Here is a 23,124-nt window from a genome sequence, read left to right on the forward strand (position 1 = left end):
TGGGCCTGTGCGGGGGTCTTGGCTCAAGGGCGTGCAGGTGTGCTTGCCATCCGGCTGCGGGCAAGGACCCCGTGGAGGCTCTGCCGGGAAGTTCCCGTCTCCCTGTCCCTGCCTGCAGCTGCGCCTAGCCCTCACCCACCCCCCGTGGGGACCGTACAAGCCTGCACCTCTCACCCGCACCCGAGGCTGGGGTGCGGTACTGGGCGCCATCGGGCTCCCTTAGGCCCGCTCTGGGCTGGCCTGGCTGTCCCACGCCGTCCCACTGCAGCCCAGGTTTCTCCCCTGCTCCCGGGAGCAGGGCGGTGATGCGCTGGTGGGTGGGAGGAGACCCCTGTGCCGGGCTCGGCCCTGGCTGCGCCTTCTCCCGGTGCCCCGGCTTGCTTCCCCAGGGCAGGACGCGTCTGGAAACCCTCCGGCTCTGCTGCTCAGTTGGAGGAGATGCCCCTTTAAGAAGGGCTCGTTAGGGGAGAAGAATTCCTGTTCCATCCTGGGTTATTTATTTTTTTTAGCCCCCTGAAGTGAAAATAGTTTTATTCCTTTCTTTTTCTCTAACTGAAAATGATGATTCCCTGTTTAAAATAACAAAAACTAGGAAACGGGGCAGAAGGTGGTACTTCAGAAAGGCGTGTGGCCCTAATCGCCACGTTGCTCACGGTGGCTTCTTAAATCGTGGCGTTTCAAGACCGGAGATCCTTGGATCTTCCTGACATTCTGTGCAGAAGTTTGGGGACTCTGGGCCTGTGTGTGTGCGTTTTCCCGGGGGAAAGGTCCTTCGCTTTCCCCAGACTCTCCAGAAACCGTCCCCTGGGTTCTCCTACCCCTTGTTTTGGTTTTTTTTTTTCCTCTTGCTCTTACCCTCAGCGTGTAAACAAACTGAAGCCTTCTTGCGGTCCCCAGGTGTGTCTTAAGGGGCCCGTGGTGCTGCCGCAATCCAGCTTTTCCCAGGACGCCCACGATGCCCGAAGATTTGGGCGCAGATACAAGGTTGACAGGAATCTGTTCCGCCGTGGAACGCAGCGTCAGCATGACAAAGGAAGTCCACTGTTCAGGGGGCCTGTGTCCGCCCCTCGGGGGGCTAAGTGTCCGTGCGCTGCTGTGGCAGGTGGTTTGGTGGGGAACCGTCTTAATTGTGAACACCTCCACCCAGGTTTTACTCATTTTCTCGCTTTCTCCCCTTGACAGTTGAAACTTGAGCCAGCTCTCTTCTTGAAATGTGTCCTGGCTCTGTGATGCCTCACCTCCTGCCCTAGCTCCTTCCTTTCTGACCAGTCCTCCGCAGGTGGCTCTTTGTCACCTGGCCCCCGGGTGGGACTAGCCTTGAAGCTGCTGTCCAGGACCCTCCTCTCACTCTGCCCGTTCTGCCTGGGCAGCCTCATGGACTTCACTAGTTTCGCACTGAGTGGTGCCGATTCCTGGTGGTGGACCTCGGCTCCCGCCCCTCCCGCCTGCTGGCCGGCCACCTTCCTTGGATGCCCCGTGGGCTCCTCACGTTCCACGGCGGAGCCTTTGTTGTCTGTGTTCTCGAGCCCCATGGTTCTCCTGATGCCCCAGCTGGAAACAACCATGTTTTGCAGGCCCCTTCCTGCTCACACGCAGCCTGCAGGTCTCCTAACACTGGGTCAGCCTCTGAAATGTCTCCTGAGCCGTCCCCTGCTCTCATGCCTTCCAGGGCTCTTCCTCGTGCCTCCGTAGTCTTCAGCCGGACGGCTGCAGCATCCCCCACCCGTCTCTCTGCCTTGCGCCTTGCCCACCCCCCAAAAAGTAACCCCCACGTCGTTGCCAGAATACAGCCGCATTGCTCCTGCGTGTAAAGTCCTTCCGCAGCTCCTCCAGGGGCCACCGTGTCTCTGCTGTGGGACACGGGGCCCTGCAGGGTCGGGCCTCTGCGACCTCGGGGCTGGCTCCCAGCAGTCCTATCAGCCTGCTCCGTGATCGTGCCGAGCTGTTGCACGTCTCTATCTGACTCTTCCTTCTGCCTGGGCTCTCCGGGCCTTAACCCCACCCCTGCCCCTGGCCTGCAGAGCCCTGGCCGCCCCCTAAGGCTCTCTGTAGTCCCCACCTCCTGTGTCTGTGACACTCCTCCCAACCCCCCTTCCCCGGGAGAAGGGGCATTTCTCCTGGGTCCGCACACCAGGGTCCGGGCTTTTGAGCCACTGCCTGGGTTCGAGTCCCGGCTTCTCATTGATCGGTCCCGTGACATCGGGCAGAGACGACTTTAACTGTGCCGTGCCTCGGTTTCCCCATTTCTAAATGGCAACAATGATTCCCACCTCATTGGTAATCGATACAAATGTTGAAAAGAGTAATTACGTAATAAATGTTAGCTTTCGGTATTCTCATCATCATGTTGCATTGTGCGTGTGGTTACAGTCCGCCTCCCCCTCCGTTGCTGCAGCGCCTTTGAGAGTAGGGAGCAGCTCTTGCTCGCCTCTTTAGTGCCGGCAGTGGCCTTGACTCTGGTGTTTAATTCACGGCCAGAAACACTTGGGTGGGTGGGCGTGGGGGTTAATGACCTCCCAGCCTCTGCTGACCGGTGATGTTGAACACCTTTTCACATATATTTTTTTTTTTGCCCACCCACTTGTTTTGGAGAAATATCGAAGTCCTTTGCCCATTTAAAAGTCGGGACATTTGTTATTGTAGTTGAGTTGTTAAGAGTTCTCTGTAGATTCTTGGCACTGGCTTCTCTCACTGGATACGTGATTTGCAAATATTTTCTCTCATTCCGTGGTGTCTTTCACTGTGGATTGTTGCCTGCGTCCTGCAAAAACCCCTGGCCTCATCCAAGGCTGTGCAGATTCACCCGTAGACTTTCTTCAAAGCGTTTTGTAGTTTTAGCTCTTCCCTGTAGGTCTTTGGTCCATGTTTGAATTAATTTTTGTATACCGTGTGAGCTAGAGGTCCAACTTTTGTTTCTGAAGCTTTGCAGTACGTCTTGAAGTCACGAAATATGGGTGCTGTCCTTTTGTCCTTCGTTTTCAAGATTGTTTCGGCTGTTCCAGGTTCTTTGAATTTCCACGTAAATGTCAGGGTCTGTTAATTTCTGCAAAAAAAGGTCACTGGGATTTTGATGGCGTTGAATCTGTAGAGCACTTCGGGGCATGTTGCCATCTTAACCATGTTGCCTCTCGTTCCATGAACATGGGATGTCTTTTCGTTAATTTGGGTTAATCCAGGTAATTTTAACCCCCGGCTTGGATAGAGGAGGGGTTGAAGAGGTGCTGCCCGTGGATATCCTGGAGAACAGGAGCTGACAGAGGAGGCACTCCGTTAATATCTGTGGAGTAAATGACTGGAAGCATTGCCTTACTGGTATTCCTTTTAAGGACAATGCGGACAGGTTGCTGGTAGGAAAAAGGTGTTGGAATACTAAGATTTATGGGCGTGGGGCTGTAGACTTTAGATTTTTCTAACCAGATGAAGCTGAGACTGTGGATCCTGGGTTGATGAGCTCAACGAGCGGCCTCAGTGTCAGGGAGGCTGGTTTGGAAGTGGAAGTCAGTACATCCCATTGTTGCCATTATTACTATTATTATTTTTAATTATTTTAATCCTTACCCAAGGATGTGTGTATTGATGTTAGAAGGAGGGAGGGAGGTGGGGAGAGGGAGCGAGAGAAACGTGGTTGTGAGAAAATCAGTCGGGTGCCTCCCATGCTAATGGGAGGCAACTAGTTCTTCTCGGCTAGTTAGTTGCCTTTTGCTGAGAAGAGCTCGTGGTGCTGAAATTAACAGAGCGCCCCCCCTGCGGTTGGTTCCGTTCTGGAACAGACAGAGGCCCTTCAGAGGCAGGGGCCGGAGACCCTGGAGTTCAGTTGCGGTGTGTGACCCTGTCGATGTCACCCAGCGGGGAGCAGGCCTGAAGCTTCACCCCAAAACGAGAGAGGCCCGCTCACCTCCTGAATAGAAACCGTCTGATGATGCCTTTGCTTCTGTGCCCGTTTTCTCGGCGGTCTTTATCAGGATCCTGCATTTCAGGTGTCGCTCAGTTGTTTGTTTTTTAAGATTTCATGTATTATTATTATTGTTATTATTATTATTATTTTAAATGGTAAAGCTGCTCCCATCTGCATAAGCAAATCTTATAAGCTGATTTATTTATTTATTTTTAGGGTTAGGGGAAGGCAGAGAAACATGGATGCATTCATTGGTTGCCTCTTGCCCACCCCTAAGCAGGGTCCTGGCTTGCAACCCAGGCATGTGCCCTGATTAGGAATCCAACTGGTGACCTTTTAGGTTTGGGGGATGTCACCTAACCCACTGAGCCGTGCCGGTCAGGACTCAGGTGTGGCTCAGTTAACTATGAGAAGCTGCGGGCAGCTGCGCCTTTTCCAGCCTGATGGGCAGCCGGCTGGCTAGAGGGGGCCAGAATCAAAGACCTCAGGAACAGGGATTCCTTACACCTCTTCTTTTTGTCCTTTGCGCCGTCATTTTCCAGGATGTCTCAATTGCCATGGAAATCCAGACGGGCTTGTTTTTTCCACAGATTAGAAAAGTGCTTCTTCTGATAGGAATGCACTTTGGAAAGCACGTACAAGCTTTGTGACTGGCTGGACGGGCCCAACTTTTTTTTTTTTTTTTTTTTAAACTTCCGAGAGGCACTGTCTTCGTGGCCAATGAGGCCAGAGGCCCAGCTCAGCGGCTGTTTATACCTGCCATTCCTGAGTGGGAGGCGGGAGGCCTGTTTGGAGGCCTGGTTCTCCCCCCGCCCCCTTTTCAGTTCTCCACTAAAGAAGCTAGACCTTAGGCGAGAGCCCATCGCCTCTGGTTTGTCCTTGGAGGGCGGCCCCGCATTGCTCTCTCTGTATCCGACCGGCGACCCTGGATCCCACTTGGTTGCTCGTGTGATGATTTGAAGAGCAGTTGTTAACGGGAGACACGTCTTCCGGGCCGTGAAGAGAGGGAGAAGCCTTCGTGATTTCCATTTCTCTGGAAGTAGCCAGGCTTCTCCGTACCCCCTGTTGGCGCCCGTTGTACTAAGTTAGGCGTCCCGCACTAGCTGTAAGCCCCGCCCCCTGGGGTGTGTGGGCTCCGGGGTCTCGAACCGCTCTGCCTGCACATGCGCTGTGGTCATTAGTGTTTCGGGCATAGGTGTGCACGTCCGCTGCTGGCTCCGTGACCCTGGGCAAGTCGCTTAACCTCCACCTCCAGTTTATCTGTAAAACAGCATCTCTTTGGGGTATTTTTTAAAAGATTTTATTTATTTACTTCTTAGAGGGGGCAGGAAGGGAGGGAGAGAGGGAGAGAAACATCGATGTGTGGTTGTGTCCTGCGCCCCCTACTGGGGACCTGGCGCGCAGCCCAGGCACGTGCCCCGACTGGGATAGAACCTGGAACCTTTTGGTTAGCATCCTCCTCAGTCCACTGAGCCACACCAGCCAGGGCCCATTGGGTAATAACCCAAACGGGAAAATTAGGTAATACCACATGTGAAATACGAGCACAATTGCTCGCGTTCAGCAAATAGCTGAGAATACGTTCTCTGTGTTCGCCGTCCTTGTCATTGCTTCGTTTTCAGGTCCGCCGCCCCTTGCCTACAGTTCTCAAATCCAAAGGTGTTGAAAACATATTTATTTATTTTTTTAACTGCTCCTCGGGCACCAAAACCAAACGTGAATTAATGCGCGCAGCGTGTGGGTGGCACCGGCGTTATCGGCATTATCGGCGTTACTGCTAGGGACTCGGGGTGGCGCGGGCTCTCCTTGGGTATTGTGTAAGGCCTGCTGCGCCAGGAGGCCTGCGGGACCCTGCGCGGAAGAGTGACAGATGTTGAGGCGGCCCCTTGCCCGGGGGCAGCTGCTGGGTGTGTGGGCTGGCCAGTGTCTGCCCCGAAGGTGGGTGGGCGGGACTGACCCTGGCGTGACTTGGGGGAGGTCGGAAGAGACGCGCCAGTGGAACCTGGTGTAGCGCCTGCCTTTCACCCGCCGAGTTCAGACCAAGTCGAGCGGGACAGGGAGCCGGAGCGCGCTCCGTTGGGTGGACACCGCAGCGCGCAGAGGCCCCGCGCTGTCTTCCTGAATCCCGCAGGCTGCTGGGAAAAGAAATGACAGAGCAGGATCTTCGCCTGTATCAACGCCCAGAGGTGCATGTGGGTCGAGATAAGTGAGATTTTCAGCCCCCCCCCCCCCCTCGCAGGGGCCACAGCAGAAGGAAATTGGTGATGGTGAGGGTTTATTCACGGAGCAGGGTGGACTGTCTCTCTTTCTGATGCGGCTACGTTTCTGGGCAGCCTCTCTCGGGAGGGGGGCCGTGTGTGCTGTGGGAGGTTCAGGGGGACCCTGGCCACCCTCGTGGTGCACTACAACCGTGCCTCTGGGCCCCGGGCGAACGGGAGGATGGGATTGTGTTTAGGGATCCAAGTGTGGCAAGCAGTTAAAACGGAAAGGCCGGGACCAGACTGAAGCTTATGGAGGTGGCTGAGAAGTGGCTGTGAGCATTACCTGCCACTGAGATCAGATAGTTTGGGGTTGAGGGATGGTCCCCCTGACCGAGGGACGAACCGTTCCCTTGTAAACTCGTGCTCCTGGGGAAAGGGGCTTCCCACAAGACCCACCCAACCTTCCGGGTTCTTCCTGGTCTGATCAGATCCTAGGTGGCCCGGGGCAGGGCTGAGTGCCAGCGACAGGGTGGGGTGGGGGGGAGGGGCCAGCAGAAGCTCCACCACCATTGGTTCTTGTTTTCAGGAGGGCCGGGGGGGGGGGGGGGGGGGGGGGGCCTGTGACCACTGGGATGCAGGGACACGTGGCTGGCTTGTTCGCCGAGTAGCGGTTAATCCACCTGTGTCTTTCCTCCTAAGTCACAGGGTGGGAAGGATTTGCCGTCCATTTTGAGAAGGTCTCAGAAATCGGGGTTCCTCAGGGTTCCTGCCTTCTTCTCCTGGGGTTTGTGTGGTTTATTGAGCATGTCCTCTGTGCCCATCATCTTGTTGGGGGACAGTGGAGACATGACACCCTTGATAACTGCCTCCCGAGCCCCTTGTCCCAGGGGAGGGCCTATGCAAGGACAGTTCTGATTGGTGCCCTGAGGGGTCAGCAGGAGGCACCAAGCCTGGTGCAGGGTGGTGATGGGGGGGGGAGGTGCTGCTGGGAGAAAGTAGCATGTGAACTGGGGCTTGCAAGTTAGGTGGGGGTTAGCCAGGTTAGGTGGGGGGTGGTGTTTCTGGCCCAGGAAATAGGGACTGACCCTGTGACCTCTGGGAGAAGCACGAGTCACAGAGCATGGCCTGCGGCATGGGGCCACGGGAGGGTGTTGAGCCCAGGCATGCGGCTGTGGGAAGCTGGAGTGCCCTCCGGGGTTGGCTCTTGGGGTGCCATCAGGAAGCCCCACAAACTGGGGGACTTAAAGGGGGGGCTCCTTCCGCACTGCCTCCAGCTTCTGGCAAAAACCAGCATTTCTTGGCTTTCCGAGGCATGGCGCTCTGGTCACGTGGCCGTCTCTTCCCTGTGTCTTCACCCAGGATCCCTTTGCGCCTGTGTCCAAATTTCTCCGGGTCATGCAGGGTGCCGGGCTCTTGGGTTATGGTGCACCCTAATGACTTGGCTGTTATTGGGTCACCCCTGTAAAAAACCCTGCTGGTAAATCCGGTCACACTCTGGGGTCCTGGGGTCCGTCTGTCTTAACGGACACAGCAGCCCGTAACGCTGCCTGCCAGGGTCTGGCCCACCCCAGCAGCCTCGCGTTTCACAGCCCTGTGTGTTCTCCCGCAGAACCGGGCCATAGGGCGGCCCAAGGTGAAGCTGGGCCCCACCTCCGCGGTGAAGTTGGCCGCCAACCGGACCACGGCCGGAGCGCGCCGGCGCCGGACGCGATGCCGCAAGTGCGAGGCCTGCCTGCGGACCGAGTGCGGGGAGTGTCATTTCTGCAAGGACATGAAGAAGTTCGGGGGCCCCGGGCGGATGAAGCAGAGCTGCATCATGCGGCAGTGCATTGCGGTGAGTGGGCCCTTTCCGGCCCCGGCACCCCCCCCCCCCCACTGACCCCTCACCTCCACCCCGCCCCCCGCATCAGGCCACCTGGCTCCCCTGCTTGCTGGCCCGCCCCGTGTCCCTCACAGGGAGTGTTCCCGCAGGGGCTCAGATAAGTGCTGTTTCCAACTCCACGTGGCAGCACTTCCTGCCGTGCGCTCAGGCTCCTGTTCGCCGGAGTCCGACGGTCTTACAACTCCTTCCTCCCCTGGATGACCGGGTGCTTTGAAGTGTCTGCCATTAAACACGCCGGGGCAGCCTGTCCCGGGGGCGACCCCGTTGCCGGCGTGTCTGATCCAGGTCGTGTAGGCCCTCCCTTCCTTTCTGTCCCCCCTTCAGAGTCAGGGGTCTGCGGGGCAGGTCGGTGTCCCTTCTGAGGGGCTGCGCGGGGCAAAGAGGACTGATTTATGGGGCTCGGGAGCTGGGCGCTGCGGAGCCTGGCCCGCCCTCGCTGACTGCCTGCGTCCCCGTGCCCCCCCCCGCCTTGCCTCTAGGGCAGGGGACACAGACTCTGACAACCTGGCCTGGCCTGCACTCTGACCGAGTCCCCCCTGCACACACCCACACACCCTGATTTCCCTGGGGGGGTGCTGCTCTCAGGGCCCTGGGGCGCCCCCTGTCGGGGGAGCGATCTCCCTGCTTGGTGGGAAAGGGGCAGGCTCAGCCCGGAGAGGCAGGGCCCGGGTCGAGCGCCTCTGCAGGCCCGCCCGGGGCACCGCGAGCTTTTCTCGCTAGCTGCTGGGTCCCTGCAAGCCCCCGAGGGGCATTTTCCCCTCCTCCATCCATCCACACGCTGTTTTGGGGGAGACTTTTATTTTTATTGTGGTGAAAAGATACATAACATAAAACCCATCATTTTATTTTAACCTTTTTTTTTTGCAAAATATATTTTTGTGCTATATTTGATACAGATGTATACAAGGTTTTTTTTTTTTGCATAAGAAACATTTTGCTCATACTAACAGTTGGTAAGCTCCAGTAAATCGTCACGGTATATTTTCACTTTCTTTATTGTTAGTTGTGCTTACTTTCTAAATGAACAAGCAGAAAGCCACTCCTTAGTCCACACATCCAAATAAATACATTCATTTCAGTGCACAGATAAGACATATTTTTTCTGATGGGGCAGATAGTTTTTTGTTGTTCATTAATTAATATTTTACCTCTTTTTTTATGAAAATGTTTTGGGGGGGCTTTTTCGTTTTTATTTTTTATTTATTTTTATTTTATTTCTTAAAAGATTTTATTTATTTTTTAGAGAGGGAAGGGAGGGAGAAGGAGAGAGAGAAACATCAATGTGCGGTTGCTGGGGGCGGTGGCCTGCAACCCAGGCATGTGCCCTGGCTGGGAATTGAACCTGTGATACATTGGTTCGCAGCCCGAGCTCAATCCACTAAGCTACGCCAGCCAGGGCTGAATTTTTCGTTTTTACAGTTTACATTCAGCATTTGTACTCGTTTCAGGTGTGCAGCTTAGTGGTTAGCTAGTCACACGCTTTACAAAGACTCCCCCCAGATAGTTTTAGTACTACAGCGTTACTGACGTTCTCCCGGGCCGTATACATCGCATCCCCATCGCTTCACGCGTTTTAAGGGCACAGAACCATCGTACACCTGTGTGCTCTGGGACTTTTCCATCTGGCCAAGTGGAAACTCTGTATCTGTTAAACCACAGCTCCTCTTTCCCGCTCCCCACCCTGCGGCCCCTGGCAACCACCCCTCTACTTTCTGTTTCTCAGACTGCTTTGGACACGTCACGTAAGCGGAATCAGGTGGGATTTCCCCTCCTGTGCCTGGCTCGTTTCACTCGGCATGGTCTTGAGGTTCATCCTTGCTATAGCCTGTGGTGGGGTTCCCTTCTTTGTAAAGGGCGAGTAATATTCCACTGTGGGTATATCCTGCATTTTCTTCATCCGTTCATCTGTCCATGGACTTTTAGGTTGCTTCCACCCTTGGCTATTGTGAGTGATGCTGTGATGAACATGGGTGTGTGGGTACCTCTTCTTTGAGGTCTTGTTTTGAATTCTTTTGGATATATTCCCAGAAGTGGAATTGCTGGATCCTATGTAATTCCTTTTTTTTTTTTAATATTTTATTTATTTATTTTTTTAGAGAGGGGAAGGGTAGGAGAAAGGGAGAGAAACTTCGATGTGTGGTTGCCTCTCGCATGCCCCTTATGGGGGACCTGGCCTGAAACTCAAGCATGTGCCCTGACTGGGAATCGAACCAGTGACCCTTTGATTCTCAGGCCAGCACTCAACCACTGAGCCACATCAGCCAGGGCCGTATGTAATTCTATGCTTAATTTTTTTGAGGAACTTCCATACTGTTTTTCCATAATGGCTGCAGCAATTTACACCCACCAGCAGTCCCTGAGGGTCCCAGTTTCCCCATTTAACCCTGTTTGTCACCACAATTTCTTATTTTCTTCTTTTTTTTAAAATAATGGCCATCTGAGTGGGTCTGTGGTGTGGTGTCCCTTTATGGTTTCGATTTGCATTTTCCCGAGGACGAGTGGCGTGGAGCCTCTCTTCCTGGGCTGGGCGTACGGTGTCGGCTGTCTGTAGCTTCAGCAGAGAAGTGTCTTTGAAGGCCTTTGCCCGGTTTTTAAATGGGATTGTTTGTCATTTTGTTGTTAGAATAGGAGTTCTTCATATAATACGGGTGTTAGCCCCTTATCACACACATGGTGTGCGGGTAACTCCTCCCACTCCGTACGTAGGTGGTGTTTTCACTGTTGCCTTTGCTGTGCAGAATTTTTAAGTTTCACCGCTGGTGTTTCTGTTATCTGTACCCAGGTCATTTGAATGGATTTCAGGGAATTTGAGATGCCCCTTGAAATTCAATACAGATTTTTATCTGAGTGCGTGTGTGTGCGCGTGTATTTTTCTGAGGGGGGTGGTTCCGTGTGACGCACTGCCTTCTGTCCGGGTTTGAGAGGCTGTTCGTAGGGGCTGTTGGTTTTGAAAACAGTGTCCCCTAAAACTCAGCCTGCTGGCCGTGACCCAGGACTGTTTTCTCTCCTGACCCCCGCCGGCCCGCCCGGTGTCCCAGGCCGGGTTAGAGGAAACCGGTGCCTGCCGCCACCTGCTCTCTGCGGTCCTGGTGCTGGCCCGGCACCTGGCGCGGTCGGTCGGTGCTGGCTGAAGGAGAGGACGCTCACCTCTGTGTGTCTCTCCCTCTCCCACGTGGCTTCTGCGATTGATCGCAGATGCTGTATCGGCCTCACCCGGGCGGGGGCGCTGTTTCTTCGTCATCATCTTCTTCCTGCCTTTCCACTTTCTTGGGAGGTTTACCCCCATCTCTTCCTTTTCCAGGCCTTTCTCTTTCGACACGTCAGAGCACCTGCCTCCCCCTTCCCCCCTCCCCCGCTCCCCTTTGCCCCTCTCCCTGAGGCTCCTCCGAAGGCTCATGCCTTCCCGCTGCTGCACCACCTCCAGCCCCTGGGCTTCCCCTCCAGGAACTACTGTTTCTACCTCTCGTGGGAGTCATCCGCCGCCTGCCCCACCCTCCTCCAGTGCCCCATCTCCCTCGCCACGCTCCCCCCTTTCCGCTGTGAGCCCGAGTTCCCCGGCCCGCACACCCTCCAGCAAGCAGCCTCGCTGCTGCTGCAAACGCTCGCGCACGCGGCCCGTCCGGCTTCTCCTAGGGTTGCAGCGCGATCTGCCTCCGTCCTCTCTCGTCACCGTTCCCGTCTGGGCCACTCGCTTCCGGCTTTAGCGCGTGTTCGTTGAAGTATTTTGAAGGAATGATGGCTCTCTCACCTTCAGTGTTTTATTTGTTAGACTTGTAGTGTTTGCGCCATTGTGTAGACTTTGTCGCTGGGATATATGCAGTGGAGCGGTATTGGAAGCTCCTCTAACTCAGTTTAATAAAAATGGCCCATGTGTTCCGTCTGGATCCCTGAACCCGGTGCTGGGAGCCGGGCCAGCCGAGTAAGTCACTTCTCGAACTCGGTGTTTTCAGGACCCCCTTCCCCCTCCCAAATCAAGAGGACCCAAAGAGCTTTTTGCTTATGTGGGGTATTTATTACTATTATTGTATTCAAAATTCACACTGACTTCATTTAAAAATAACAAGAGCCCTGGCTGGTGTGGCTCAGTGGATTGAGCAGCCGGCCTACAAACTGAAGGGTCGCTGGTTCGATTCCCAGTCAGGGCATGTGCCTGGGTTGCAGGCCAGCTCCCCAGTAGGGGGCGCACAAGAGGCAACCACACATTGATGTTTCTCTCCCTCTCTTTCTCCCACCCTTCCCCTTTGTCTAAAAATAAATACAATATTTAAAAAAATAAAAATAACAAGAAACCCACTGCGTGTAAACAAAAATAGCATTTTTATAAGAAATAACTATTATCTTCCCAACAAAAATGATTAGTGGAAAACGGCATTGTTGTATGTTTTGTAACCCTCTGTCATGCCTGGTTCATTAGAAAAGGCCTGGGTTTTCATTGCCTGCTTCTATATTTCTTCTGCTGCAGTTTCTTTGGAAGAACTGTAAGAGGAATATCTGGTCTCACTCAGATACGTAGTTGGGAAAGGCAGGAGTATGGTAACGGTCATTTCAGGCCATTGTGCGCTGTCATTTCCGGTACTCCACCAGAGCCCTCAGGTGGCAGGGTTTTTTGTTTTTTGTTTTTCTTTGTCTTTTTGTTCATTTGTTTGGGTGGCACTTTCTTAAAGGTTAGTTGCAACGTGGAATCTGAAACTGTATCAATGAACTACTACTCATTCTGTTACATTAAAACGCCTCAGCCTTTCTGGCCCCTGGAATAGCTCATTGGCTCATGCTTGGTGTTGCGACACCGCGCATCAGCCATTGGGAAGGTACTGGCTCGCTGAGTTACTCAGAATTTCCTGAATGCTGGTGCGTAGCATTCTACAGTGTTACACAAACCCAACCACGTGTGTTAACACCGCTGCCAGTGTGATCAGAAAAGTTTTTTTGAGTATTGGGCAGCTGTCCGGTTGGTTCATGGTAGCTGATTAAGTTTTCTAAAGTTCTGATTTTTGTTGGAAAATTAGAACGCTGTAATTTCCAGCACGTGCTGTTAAGTCGCTTCTCTGGAAGCGGCGGGCTCGCTGGTTTCATCTCTGAGGATGAAGTAAGCCGATATCCTCGGGTTTTCCGCGTCGTTCTTCCCAGCGGAGAGGCGCCCCGCGGAGGAAGCGGCGGGGCAGCTGGGTCACGTGCGCGCGAGCCTCAGACGGCCGTCGCCCCGCCCCCCCCCCCCAGACGCACTTTGCGCACACTTTCTGTGTCGCCACCCAGAGTGTTAGCAGGATCAAGGGTCAGAGTTTTAACAAAATTAGTCCTTTTTCCTGCTTCATCTGAGATGCTGTTGCGTGAAGCCGGTGTGTGGCCAGGAGGAGCCCAGGGGACCGCCAGTGCAGCCTGGTCGTGTCCTGAAAGTAGTTTTGACCTACCCCCCCACCCAGGCCTCCTGGTGAAGGTCTCCGGGGTCCCGCAGGCCGCAGCCTAGGCTGTGATGCCCGCTGGGGAGGTGCAGCCTCAGCCCCCACCTCCTGCAGATCTCCCCCCCTCAAATGGGAGGCCATTCCTGACCTCCATGTTTCACATTGGCCTGCCGGCCCCCCCCCCCCCCCCACCCTGGCCCCAGCCCTGCTTGCTGCGTTTTTCTCCACACCCCTCGTCACTGTGCAACATGCTGTGTCCTTCTCCATTTTGCCCTCCCCCCTCCGCTGAGATGCAGGCTCGGGATGGCAGAGGTGTGTGCCTAAGAGTGGTACCTGGCGCACAGGAGCCTGAATAGTGTGAGTGAGTGAGTGAGTGACAGTGGCAGGTGGAGGGAGGGGAGCAGCTCACGCCTCGGTTCCAGTGCTTGCGGGGCGCCGGCCCCTGCTGACCTCTGCCCTCCCCGGCTCTCCAGCCAGTGCTGCCCCACACGGCCGTGTGCCTGGTGTGCGGTGAGGCAGGGAAGGAGGACACGGTGGAGGAGGAGGAAGGCAAGTTCAACCTCATGCTCATGGAGTGCTCCATCTGCAACGAGATCATCCACCCCGGATGCCTTAAGGTGAGCGGCCCCTGGGACCTGGCTGCGCTGCCCGGCCCACCATGGGGGGGTGGGGGGGGGGACCTGGGGGTTCTGAAGCTCTCGGGGGCAGGGGAACTTTGGTTCCTGCTATGGAGGGCCTCCCAAGCGTGGAGACTCGGTGTGGCAGATGGCGAGCCGAGTAGCTCAGACCACACATGCACACGCGCACACACTCCGCAGGAGACACACTGGGTGCTCGGGCTGCTCGCTGGGGCCCAGGCTCCAGGCTTCTGAGACAGCTGGGTCCCTGGCCAGGGCGCCATCCCAGCAGGGGGCTGTGTCCCTGGGTGCGGGAGCCTGCCCTCGGCGTGTCCAGGGCAGGGCTGCCTTCCCGTGGGCCTGCCGCGCTGGACCTGCCCGGCTTGGGCAGCAGGTTCTTCGCTGGAAAGGAAGGGCCCGCTCTGAGCTGGCACAGAGCTGCTGTCCCGGGAGGATGTCAGCATGCCGGCACCTCCCTGTCAGCGCTCGGGAGTCGGCCCGTGGGCATCGGTGTGTTTTAGAGGGCAGAGGGGGCCTGCCCCGAAGGATGCCTTGGCCCTGAAGTGTCCCCTGTCCCTGGGTGGGGGAACACACCAGGGAAAGGGGTTTGTTTTCCTGCTCACTCCTCACTCTGAAGGGGACGCTTTGGGGGTCAGAGCACCGTGCCTGCCTTGTCTGCTTGCTCCTCTGTCTCTCTCCCGGACCAGGGCAGGGACGGGGCGCCCGACTCGGTCACACCCAGCACCGGGGCACACAGTGACCGCATTCAGAGTCACCTGCCTTAAACCACTCTTGTGTTCTTTTCTTTGGGCCGACGATGGGCTGGACGAGGCCTTTGGGGCGGGGGCGAGTTAATGTTTCTGGGGGAGGCGGCCCCTCCCGCCCCCTCCCTGCGCGCTGACTGGCCTGTCCCTCGCAGATTAAGGAGTCAGAGGGCGTGGTGAACGATGAGCTTCCCAACTGCTGGGAGTGTCCGAAGTGTAATCACGCCGGCAAGACCGGGAAAGTGAGTGCCGGGCTCCCTGTCCCCGGGGTCACGGGGCGGGGGGCGGGGTGGGGGGGCGTTGACACGGACCCGGAGCTTGGCCCTGCCAGACACGCCCCGCGCCCACGTTGCCGGCTGGCGGGCGCGGTGGGCTCGGGGCGGCGGGCTGGTCCAAAGATATACAGTCCGCTTGTACCTTGTCTCTTCTTGGCCTACAAGCAAAAGCGTGGCCCCGGTTTTAAGTACGCGTCCAACCTGCCCGGCTCCCTGCTCAAGGAGCAGAAGATGAACCGCGACAACAAGGAAGGCCCGGAGCCCGCGAAGCGCAGGAGCGAGTGTGAGGAGGCGCCGCGGCGCAGGTCGGACGAGCACCCCAAGAAAGTGGCCCCAGACGGCATCCTGCGCCGAAAGTCGGACGACGTGCACCTTCGGAGGAAGAGGAAATACGAGAAGCCCCAGGAGCCGAGTGGACGGAAGAGGGTACGGCCTGGGAGGGGTGGGGGAGGGGTGGCGTGGCGCGGGGTGGCGTGGCGCAGCGTGGCGTGACCGGCCCCCGGGCGGGGGCGCGCATGGGCGGTCGGAGGCCTCGCTCCGGCTGCCTGAGACCCTTGCCGCGGCTGCCTGAGCAGGTCCCTTGGGTGCTGAGAGCCCTGCCCAAGCGAAAGGAGGGGAAACCCAGCCAGTCCCTCTTCCTGCCCTTTAGGCCTCGACGCTGCAGACGTCCCCCGGTTCCTCCTCTCACCTCTCGCCGAGGCCCCCTCTAGGCAGCAGCCTCAGCCCCTGGTGGAGATCCAGTCTCACTTACTTCCAGCAGCAGGTGCTCGCTCCCCACCCCCGCCCTCCTGAGGCCCTGGGGATTTGCAAGCAACCCCGCCCCCCCCCCACCCCCCCGCCCCGCCGTGCCCCACTGGACCTCCAGCCCATTGCTCCCAGGCGCCTGTGCACCCCAGCTCCCCCGGCCTCAGCCCCAGATCTGAGGCCCCAGATCGCTGGCTCGCGGTTCTGGCGCGGGGCCTGGGAAGCTGAAGCTGCGGCCGGGAGGCCCTGGGGATCTGGGGAACCTCGGAGGATCCCGGCGGCCCGGCTCCGCCCACCGGCCCTTCCAGCAGGAGCCACCAGGTGGCGCCCAGTGGTCTTCTCTGGCCCTTCAGGCTCTGCTGGGAATCTCGCAGGCCCTGCCTCCAGGACTGGCTCCCAGGGCCAAGTCTGACCTGCCTGGCCCCTGCCTATCTCTGGGTCTGTCCAAAGGTGGGAGGTCAGCGGGGTGGGAACAGTTCCACCGAGCTCCCCTACTTCCAGCCTCGCCCTTGAAACCAGCAGGCAGGGCCCACCCATCTGTGGTGGATTTGTGGGAAGGATGCCCCTCCAGCCCCTACTGTAGACACCATGGCTGGTGCTGGGGTTGGGTGTGGAGGGGACCGAATCCACGAACCCTGGGAGCAACCTCTCTGTCCTTTCTTCCCTGTGACAGCTAAAACCAGGCAAAGAAGATAAGCTTTTCAGGAAAAAGGTACTACCAGCACCTCTCCTCCACTCTCCCCTCCCCTCCCCTCCCTTCCCTTCCCCTCTCCTCCCCTCCCCTCCAGCCTGGGACAGTGGGCCCCTGGAGGAGGGTGGAGGAGAGGCCTAGGTGGGCACAGCCCTGGCTGGGGCCTTACCTGCCCTGGCCCCCCGCCCCTTCCTCAGCGGAGGTCCTGGAAGAACGCTGAGGACCGGATCGCTCTCGCCAACAAGCCCCTCCGGCGCTTCAAGCAGGAGCCCGAGGACGACCTGCCTGAGGCGCCCCCCAAGACCAGGGAGAGCGACCACTCCCGCTCCAGCTCCCCGACGGCTGGGCCCAGCACTGAGGGTGCGGAGGGCCCCGAGGAGAAGAAGAAGGTCAAGATGCGCCGGAAACGGCGGCTGCCCAACAGGGAGCTGAGCAAGGAGCTGAGCAAGGAGCTCAACCAGGAGATCCAGAAGACGGAGAGCAGCCTGGCCAACGAGAACCACCAGCCCATCAAGTCGGAGCCCGAGAGCGAGAACGAGGAGCCCAAGCGGCCCCTGGGCCTCTGCGAGCGCCCGCACCGCATCAGCAAGGGGCTCAACGGCACGCCCCGGGAGCTGCGGCACCAGCTGGGGCCCGGCCTGCGCAGCCCGCCCCGCATCATCTCCCGGCCCCCGCCCTCCGTGTCCCCGCCCAAGTGCATCCAGATGGAGAGACACGTGATCCGGCCGCCGCCCATCAGCCCCCCGCCCGACTCGCTGCCCCTGGACGACGGGGCAGCTCACGTCATGCACCGGGAGGTGTGGATGGCCGTCTTCAGCTACCTCAGTCACCGGGACCTGTGTGTCTGCATGCGGGTCTGCAGGACCTGGAACCGCTGGTGAGGGGGCACCGGCCGAGCCGGGACGGGGAGGTGCTGGGGCCCGGCTCTGGGCCGAGGCTCAGGCTAGACCAGGGATGCCGCGAGGGTGGCCTGTGGGGGCCCCACTTCCCCCGTGTCTAAGCCCGGTCCAGCTTGGTTCTCCTCCCCAAAGAAGTCCAGGCAGCTCCAGCAGCCCAGTCGGTCTGGACTTGTCAGAAGAGGTGACCCCTGTTTCATCTCCTGATTTAGCTGCTTGGGAAGAGAACTGAGGGCCAAGGAGAGTCCCATCCTTAAAGTGGTAGCGGGGGGTTATTCACAGCCGGGGTGCCGGTTACAGACACGGATCCCAGCACTGGCTTTCTGGCCCAGTTGCTTACCTCCCTCCGTGAACAGGCGGGTTGCCTGCTGCTCAGGCTCGTGTGGAGGGTGTTTGAAGCCCCCTTTAAGTCCTTACTGGAGAGCAGGTGCCAGCCCCTTGCCCGGAGGCCCTGCGGCGGTCAGAGCGGAGGTGCCGGGTTGCCCCTGAAGGCAGACGGGACCTGGCTAGAAGGGTCCAGAGGGCGGAGTAAGGAGCCTCCTCCCCCTGGGCTGGGAAGGCGGGGCGTTACCACGGCCACACTAAGCACGGTCTCGCTCTACACGTGAGCCCCCAGCGCTGACGGCACCCCCTCTGCCGGGCCGGCCTCCAGGTGCTGCGATAAGCGGTTGTGGACCCGCATAGACCTGAACCACTGCAAGTCCATCACGCCGCTGATGCTGAGCGGCATCATCCGGCGGCAGCCTGTCTCCCTGGACCTCAGCTGGACCAATATCTCCAAGAAACAGCTGAGTTGGCTCATCAACCGGTTGCCTGGTGAGCTGCTGGCCCGGTGACCCCGGGTGTGCAGGAGTGGGGAGTGGGTGCGTCACCTGACCCGTCGCCCCTTCTCTGTCCCCGCCAGGGCTCCGAGACTTGGTGCTGTCGGGCTGCTCGTGGATCGCGGTCTCAGCCCTCTGTAGCTCCAGTTGCCCGTTGCTCCGGACTCTGGACGTCCAGTGGGTAGAAGGGCTAAAGGACGCCCAGATGCGGGATCTCCTGTCCCCGCCCACGGATAACAGGCCAGGTGAGTGGCCAGGCCCGGGGCCTGTCAGTTGAGGTCACGTGGAGGTGGTGTGCCTGAGGCGTGCTGTCGGGTCTGGTTATCACTGGGGACCCTGTCTGGCGTGCGCCTCCTCGGGCCTCCACCCTTCTCCGGAGGCTGCAGAGATGAATCCTGGATGCTATGTTCTCAGCTTTGGACACGGAGGGGCTAAGGGCAGAGGCCCCCAGTCAGCTCTGCACACATCTGACTGCTTCTCTGTTACCGTGTCCTGCCTCGGCTGCAGGCCCCCTCAAGCATCGGGGTCCGTGTGGTTGGTCGGACAGCGGCTCACAGGCGGGGGCCGTCCTACAAGGTCGGGTTCTGGGGGTCCTCGCTCCCACTGGCAGCTTGAACGAGGAGACCGGGTGATCTGGACGTGCTGCGCCGATCGGCCCGGTGCTGCTGGGCGGGACGTGGCTGAGTTCCTAGATCTTCTGGTTTTTCAAGAATCTAGATGTCAGCCCTGGCTGGTGTAGCTCAGTGGATTGAGCGCGGGCTGCGAACCAAAGTGTCGCAGGTTTGATCCCCAGTTAGGGTTCATGCCTGGGTTGCAGGCCATGACACCCAGCAACATCACATGGATGTTTCTCTCTCTTTTTCCCTCCCTTCTGTCTCTCTAAAAAAAAAAAAAAAAAAGAAAGAATCTAGATGTCTAAAATCTGACGTGGGGGCATCCAATTTTTAAGTGTCGGAACAGATGGGTTTTCTGGGGGGAGGCCCTTGAGGACAAACTGGAGCCCACGTGTCAGTCTGGCTAACGCATGGCCGCCCCTCCCCGCTGCGCCCCCAGGTCAGATGGACAACCGGAGCAAGCTCCGGAACATCGTGGAGCTGCGCCTGGCGGGCCTGGACATCACGGACGCCTCCTTGCGGCTCATCATCCGCCACATGCCCCTGCTCTCCAAGCTCCACCTCAGCTACTGTAACCACGTGACTGACCAGTCCATCAACCTGCTCACCGCCGTGGGCACCACCACCCGAGACTCCTTAACCGAGATCAACCTGTCAGGTCAGTCGGGGACCCCCCTCGGGGACCGCCCGGCCCCCCTCAGGGACGAACTGGGGATTTCACCTGTGTGGGCCTGCTGTCATAGGGTCATGGTGTCAGGTGCTGGGACATACCCGTGATCATGACACACGCAGCCTAGGTCAGGGGGGAAACACGTTAAAGAAGGTGTGGCCGGGTTTGTAATAGTCGCTACCCCAGGAGTGCTGGTAGCCGCATGAGCACGCAGACCAGTGAGTGGTTCCTGAGCCACTGTGAGCACCTGGGAAGCTTCCCTCCGTGCGCACGGGCACGGGCTGCAGCTTGGTGGGGTGGGGGGCGGGGAGCAGCGGGCGGTGAGGCTGGGCCGGGTGGAGTCGGCCATGAATGGCAGCAAGCAGCCTGGTGTCCACCGTTGCTGTGGTCCGTCCCAGGAGTCCCTCCTGAGCCCGCCGTCGAGTGGCCTGAGCCGGAGGAAGGGAAACTCCACAGCTGGTGCCCTTACACTTCCATGCCTCGTCGTGAATGCTGTGGGGTCTGCCCTCATCTCTGCCCCCCGTTTGCTGGTGGGGCGGGACTCCGTGTCCAAGGGCTTGGGCCACGGAGCGGCCACGAGGAGGACAGGCAGTGTGGTCGGTTCGGAGCCCAGCTAACCCGGCTTCGGTCGGGCAGCTTTGGGGGGGTCAGATTGGGTCTGTGAGATCTGAGCAAGAACCCCTAACCCTGCTTCCCCCGCCCCCTGCCAATTCTCTCTCCAGAAATTACCAAGCAGTAACTTAATTGCCTCATTTAAGTTACATTTTTGACACAGTCCATTCTAAGGTTTTGCTTCAAAAGGACCCACGTGCTGTTCAGTTGCCTCTTTGCACCCCATGTTCATGCTGGATAAACACTTCCCATCCCCAGTGCCACGTCCTCGCGGAGGCGGGGAGGCTTGGGTGGTACCCGATCGTTCCGTCCCTGGCGGCCTAGGAAGCTCCTCCTCCTCCTCAGAGTGTGGGTGGGGTGGCGGGGTTGTCCCACCCCGTGGAGCCGGGGCACAGAGGGCCGCACCGCCGTGAGCTCCATTCACCGGGCGGCTGGCTCGCGGGTCGGCCCGTGGTCCTGAACTGGTGCTCGAGAAGGGCCCGGGCGGCACCTTGTCCTAAGCGCTCGGTCTAGCACGTGAGCACTTTCTGTTTACTCCAGCTCGGTTATGCCAGTGGAGCAGAGATCCCAGTGCGAACCGCCCTCCCCTGTCATGCAGTTCACACGCACGTTTGTGTAAATTGAATCTTCGGGGTCTTATCTCCTACCACGATCCGTTCAGCTCACCTTTTCCTCTCAGTGCCTGACAGGATCTCTCCGGCACCTGGCCCCTGTGCACGGGCCGCAGGCAGTCATTCAGTGGAGGGGCTGGTGGGCACGCTGTGCCCGCCCTGGAGTCCTGGTGCCTCCAGGGGCCACGGGTCCCAGGGGGCCTTGCAGACACCCACACTCCCGCCCAGAGCTTCCTTCTTGCTCCCCCGGGATTTGTGTGTGAGGGCAGTCCGCAGATAAGCGTGCCCCGGCGTGCGCACAGGCATTCGGCACTGTAACAGGGGAAGGTGTGCAGTTTAACGTGCCAGGGCCCTGTGTGTATAAACACAGAGACAGGAGGCCTGTTCACGTGAGAATGCGTGTGTGTGTGTGTGTGTGTGTGTGTGCATGCATGGAGGCAGCTGTGTGAAGGTTTTGAGAGGTTTCACTCAGAACATTCTTCCAGCAGAAGCTAACCTTTGTCATCGCTAGACGGAACCCTGCCCCCTCCGAAGGGAGCTCTTTAAGCCAGGGGTCCTGCCTGGGGCGCCGGGGGTCTCAGGGCCCCGGGGCGGGCTCCACGCTCCCCCGGCCTCACACCGTGTCCTCTTCCCCGCAGACTGCAATAAGGTTACTGACCAGTGCCTGTCCTTCTTCAAACGCTGTGGAAATATCTGTCATATTGACCTGAGGTACTGCAAGCAAGTCACCAAGGAAGGCTGTGAGCAGTTCATCGCGGAGATGTCTGTGAGTGTCCAGTTCGGGCAAGTGGAAGAAAAACTCCTGCAGAAACTGAGTTAGTCCGAGGACTGGCGTGTACATACGCGGGGCCGGCGGGGCGAGGGGAGGGCAGGGGAGGGTGAGAGACCTTACAGAAACGAGGGCTTTTCTTCTCCATCCGGGACTCGGAGCAACCGCGGGACGGTGCGGTTTTGCAAGTCTTGCCGAGGGCGAAGCCGTTCGGGGGGGTGAGCGGGCCGGACGCTGTCCTCTGGCCTGACTCGTGCCCGCACCGCTGCCGGGACCGGTCCGAAGGCGGCCTTGACCACGAAGACATTCCTGCTGGGAGCACGATGAACTTTCAGAGAAATTCTCTCACTGAAGCATGAGCTTAGGAGGTTTTTTTTTTTTTCTTCTTTTTTCTTTGGTGGTGGTGTTTTGTTCTGGGCACCTCGTTCCTTGCGACTCGGGGGTTTCTGGTGTCAGCCTGAAGTGGACCACACGCCACGTCTGCCGTCTCGACACACTTTTGTTTGGTTTTATGACATCTTACATGATGCAGAATTATTTTTGTACAAATTGTTTAAAAAGTTATTTATGCAAGGTCTGAATGCATACCAGTGTTTTTATTGTTTTCTGATTGCCAACTTTCCTGGTTTCCTTAAGGTAGGAGAGAACTGAACCTGTACTCCATCGACACGAATAATCCAGTTACACATGTGCCCAGGTCTGGCAGAGCGGGCCGAGACCTTCCAGTTAAAAGCATGTTTACCTGGAAGCTGAGAGCCTGCTTTGTACGTCAAGAAGTTCCATAAGCATGTTGTGCATATATGTAAATTATAGTCAAAGTGAGACACTTTGCCAAGTTTCCTCTGTATAGGATTCACCTTTTTCTCAAACGTTTTAAAACTCAGACTTCAACCTTTGCACTCAGGAGGGGTTTGCTCCAGCATGAGCTCTTGTACTCGACATAGACCTAATTTACACAGTGAGTCAAGACGTAGAATAAACGACCCACCATAGCCTTCCTCTTCCTGTTCTCTCTCCTTTGGGGTGTGAGTTGAGTTCTCGCTTCAGGTTTATCACACGGCTATTTCCCGGTTGTAAAGTTACCGCATTCATAAGTGCCATTGTTGTAAGGTGTTGTTTTCCTAGACCTCCCCTGACGCGGTTTTACCTTTGTTGAATTTGTATAAACAATTGTACAAAAAAAAAATGCTCTTGGACTTGGAGGGTTTCTGTTCTAGGGGTGGCCAGGACGTTTGATCGGGAAGCCCAGGGGCACGGATCTCGGCACTAGCCTACGTCCACTGTTTATTAAAGCCCAGCAAGCTCTGATTTCTTACTCATCTGAGAAATGCAGTGGCCCCTTGATACATGTTTTTTTCCGTCTTCAGAAAGCGATCTCACTGTCTGTGGCTAATAACGGTGATGGGAAGGAGCTGTGCTACACCAACTGCCTCTTGGCATTTCCACTGCCCAAGGATGGGGGTGTGGGGGGGTCCGGTTCCTCAGCTTCCCATGGGAGGCCAGTCGGAGGCCCCATCCTGGGCCAGTGGAGTAGCCACGGGCCAGGAGGCTGGAGGCACTTGGTTATGCGGTCACTTCCCTGGGTGGCAGACACAGAAACGAGTGAGAATTTTAAACCACGGCAGTTTTCAGACAGGGCCCTGCCGTCTCGTACACAGACACA

General features: G+C 57.6%; 1 protein-coding gene across 9 annotated transcripts in view; it reads left to right on the forward strand.

Annotated features, from left to right (window-relative positions):
- The window catches only part of KDM2B (lysine demethylase 2B), a 102,477-nt gene extending 79,830 nt beyond the window's left edge, over positions 1-22,647 (forward strand). For 6 of the 9 annotated variants that reach the window (XM_036014584.1, XM_036014586.1, XM_036014582.1 and 3 more), the window contains 11 exons: positions 7,706-7,930; positions 13,851-13,994; positions 14,914-15,000; positions 15,190-15,459; positions 15,683-15,796; positions 16,451-16,489; positions 16,666-17,345; positions 18,017-18,180; positions 18,269-18,430; positions 19,239-19,457; positions 21,331-22,647. In XM_036014584.1, coding sequence (XP_035870477.1) covers positions 7,706-7,930; positions 13,851-13,994; positions 14,914-15,000; positions 15,190-15,459; positions 15,683-15,796; positions 16,451-16,489; positions 16,666-17,345; positions 18,017-18,180; positions 18,269-18,430; positions 19,239-19,457; positions 21,331-21,512 — 2,286 coding nt within the window. In that variant the 3' untranslated portion in view covers positions 21,513-22,647. The remainder of the gene's footprint in view (positions 1-7,705; positions 7,931-13,850; positions 13,995-14,913; positions 15,001-15,189; positions 15,460-15,682; positions 15,797-16,450; positions 16,490-16,665; positions 17,346-18,016; positions 18,181-18,268; positions 18,431-19,238; positions 19,458-21,330) is intronic. The other 3 variants (XM_036014585.1, XM_036014587.1, XM_036014583.1) reach the window with 1 other exon arrangement.
- The last annotated feature ends 477 nt before the right edge of the window (positions 22,648-23,124 follow it).

The sequence above is a fragment of the Phyllostomus discolor genome, chromosome 13, assembly GCF_004126475.2.
Source record: "Phyllostomus discolor isolate MPI-MPIP mPhyDis1 chromosome 13, mPhyDis1.pri.v3, whole genome shotgun sequence".
NCBI lineage: Eukaryota > Metazoa > Chordata > Mammalia > Chiroptera > Phyllostomidae > Phyllostomus > Phyllostomus discolor.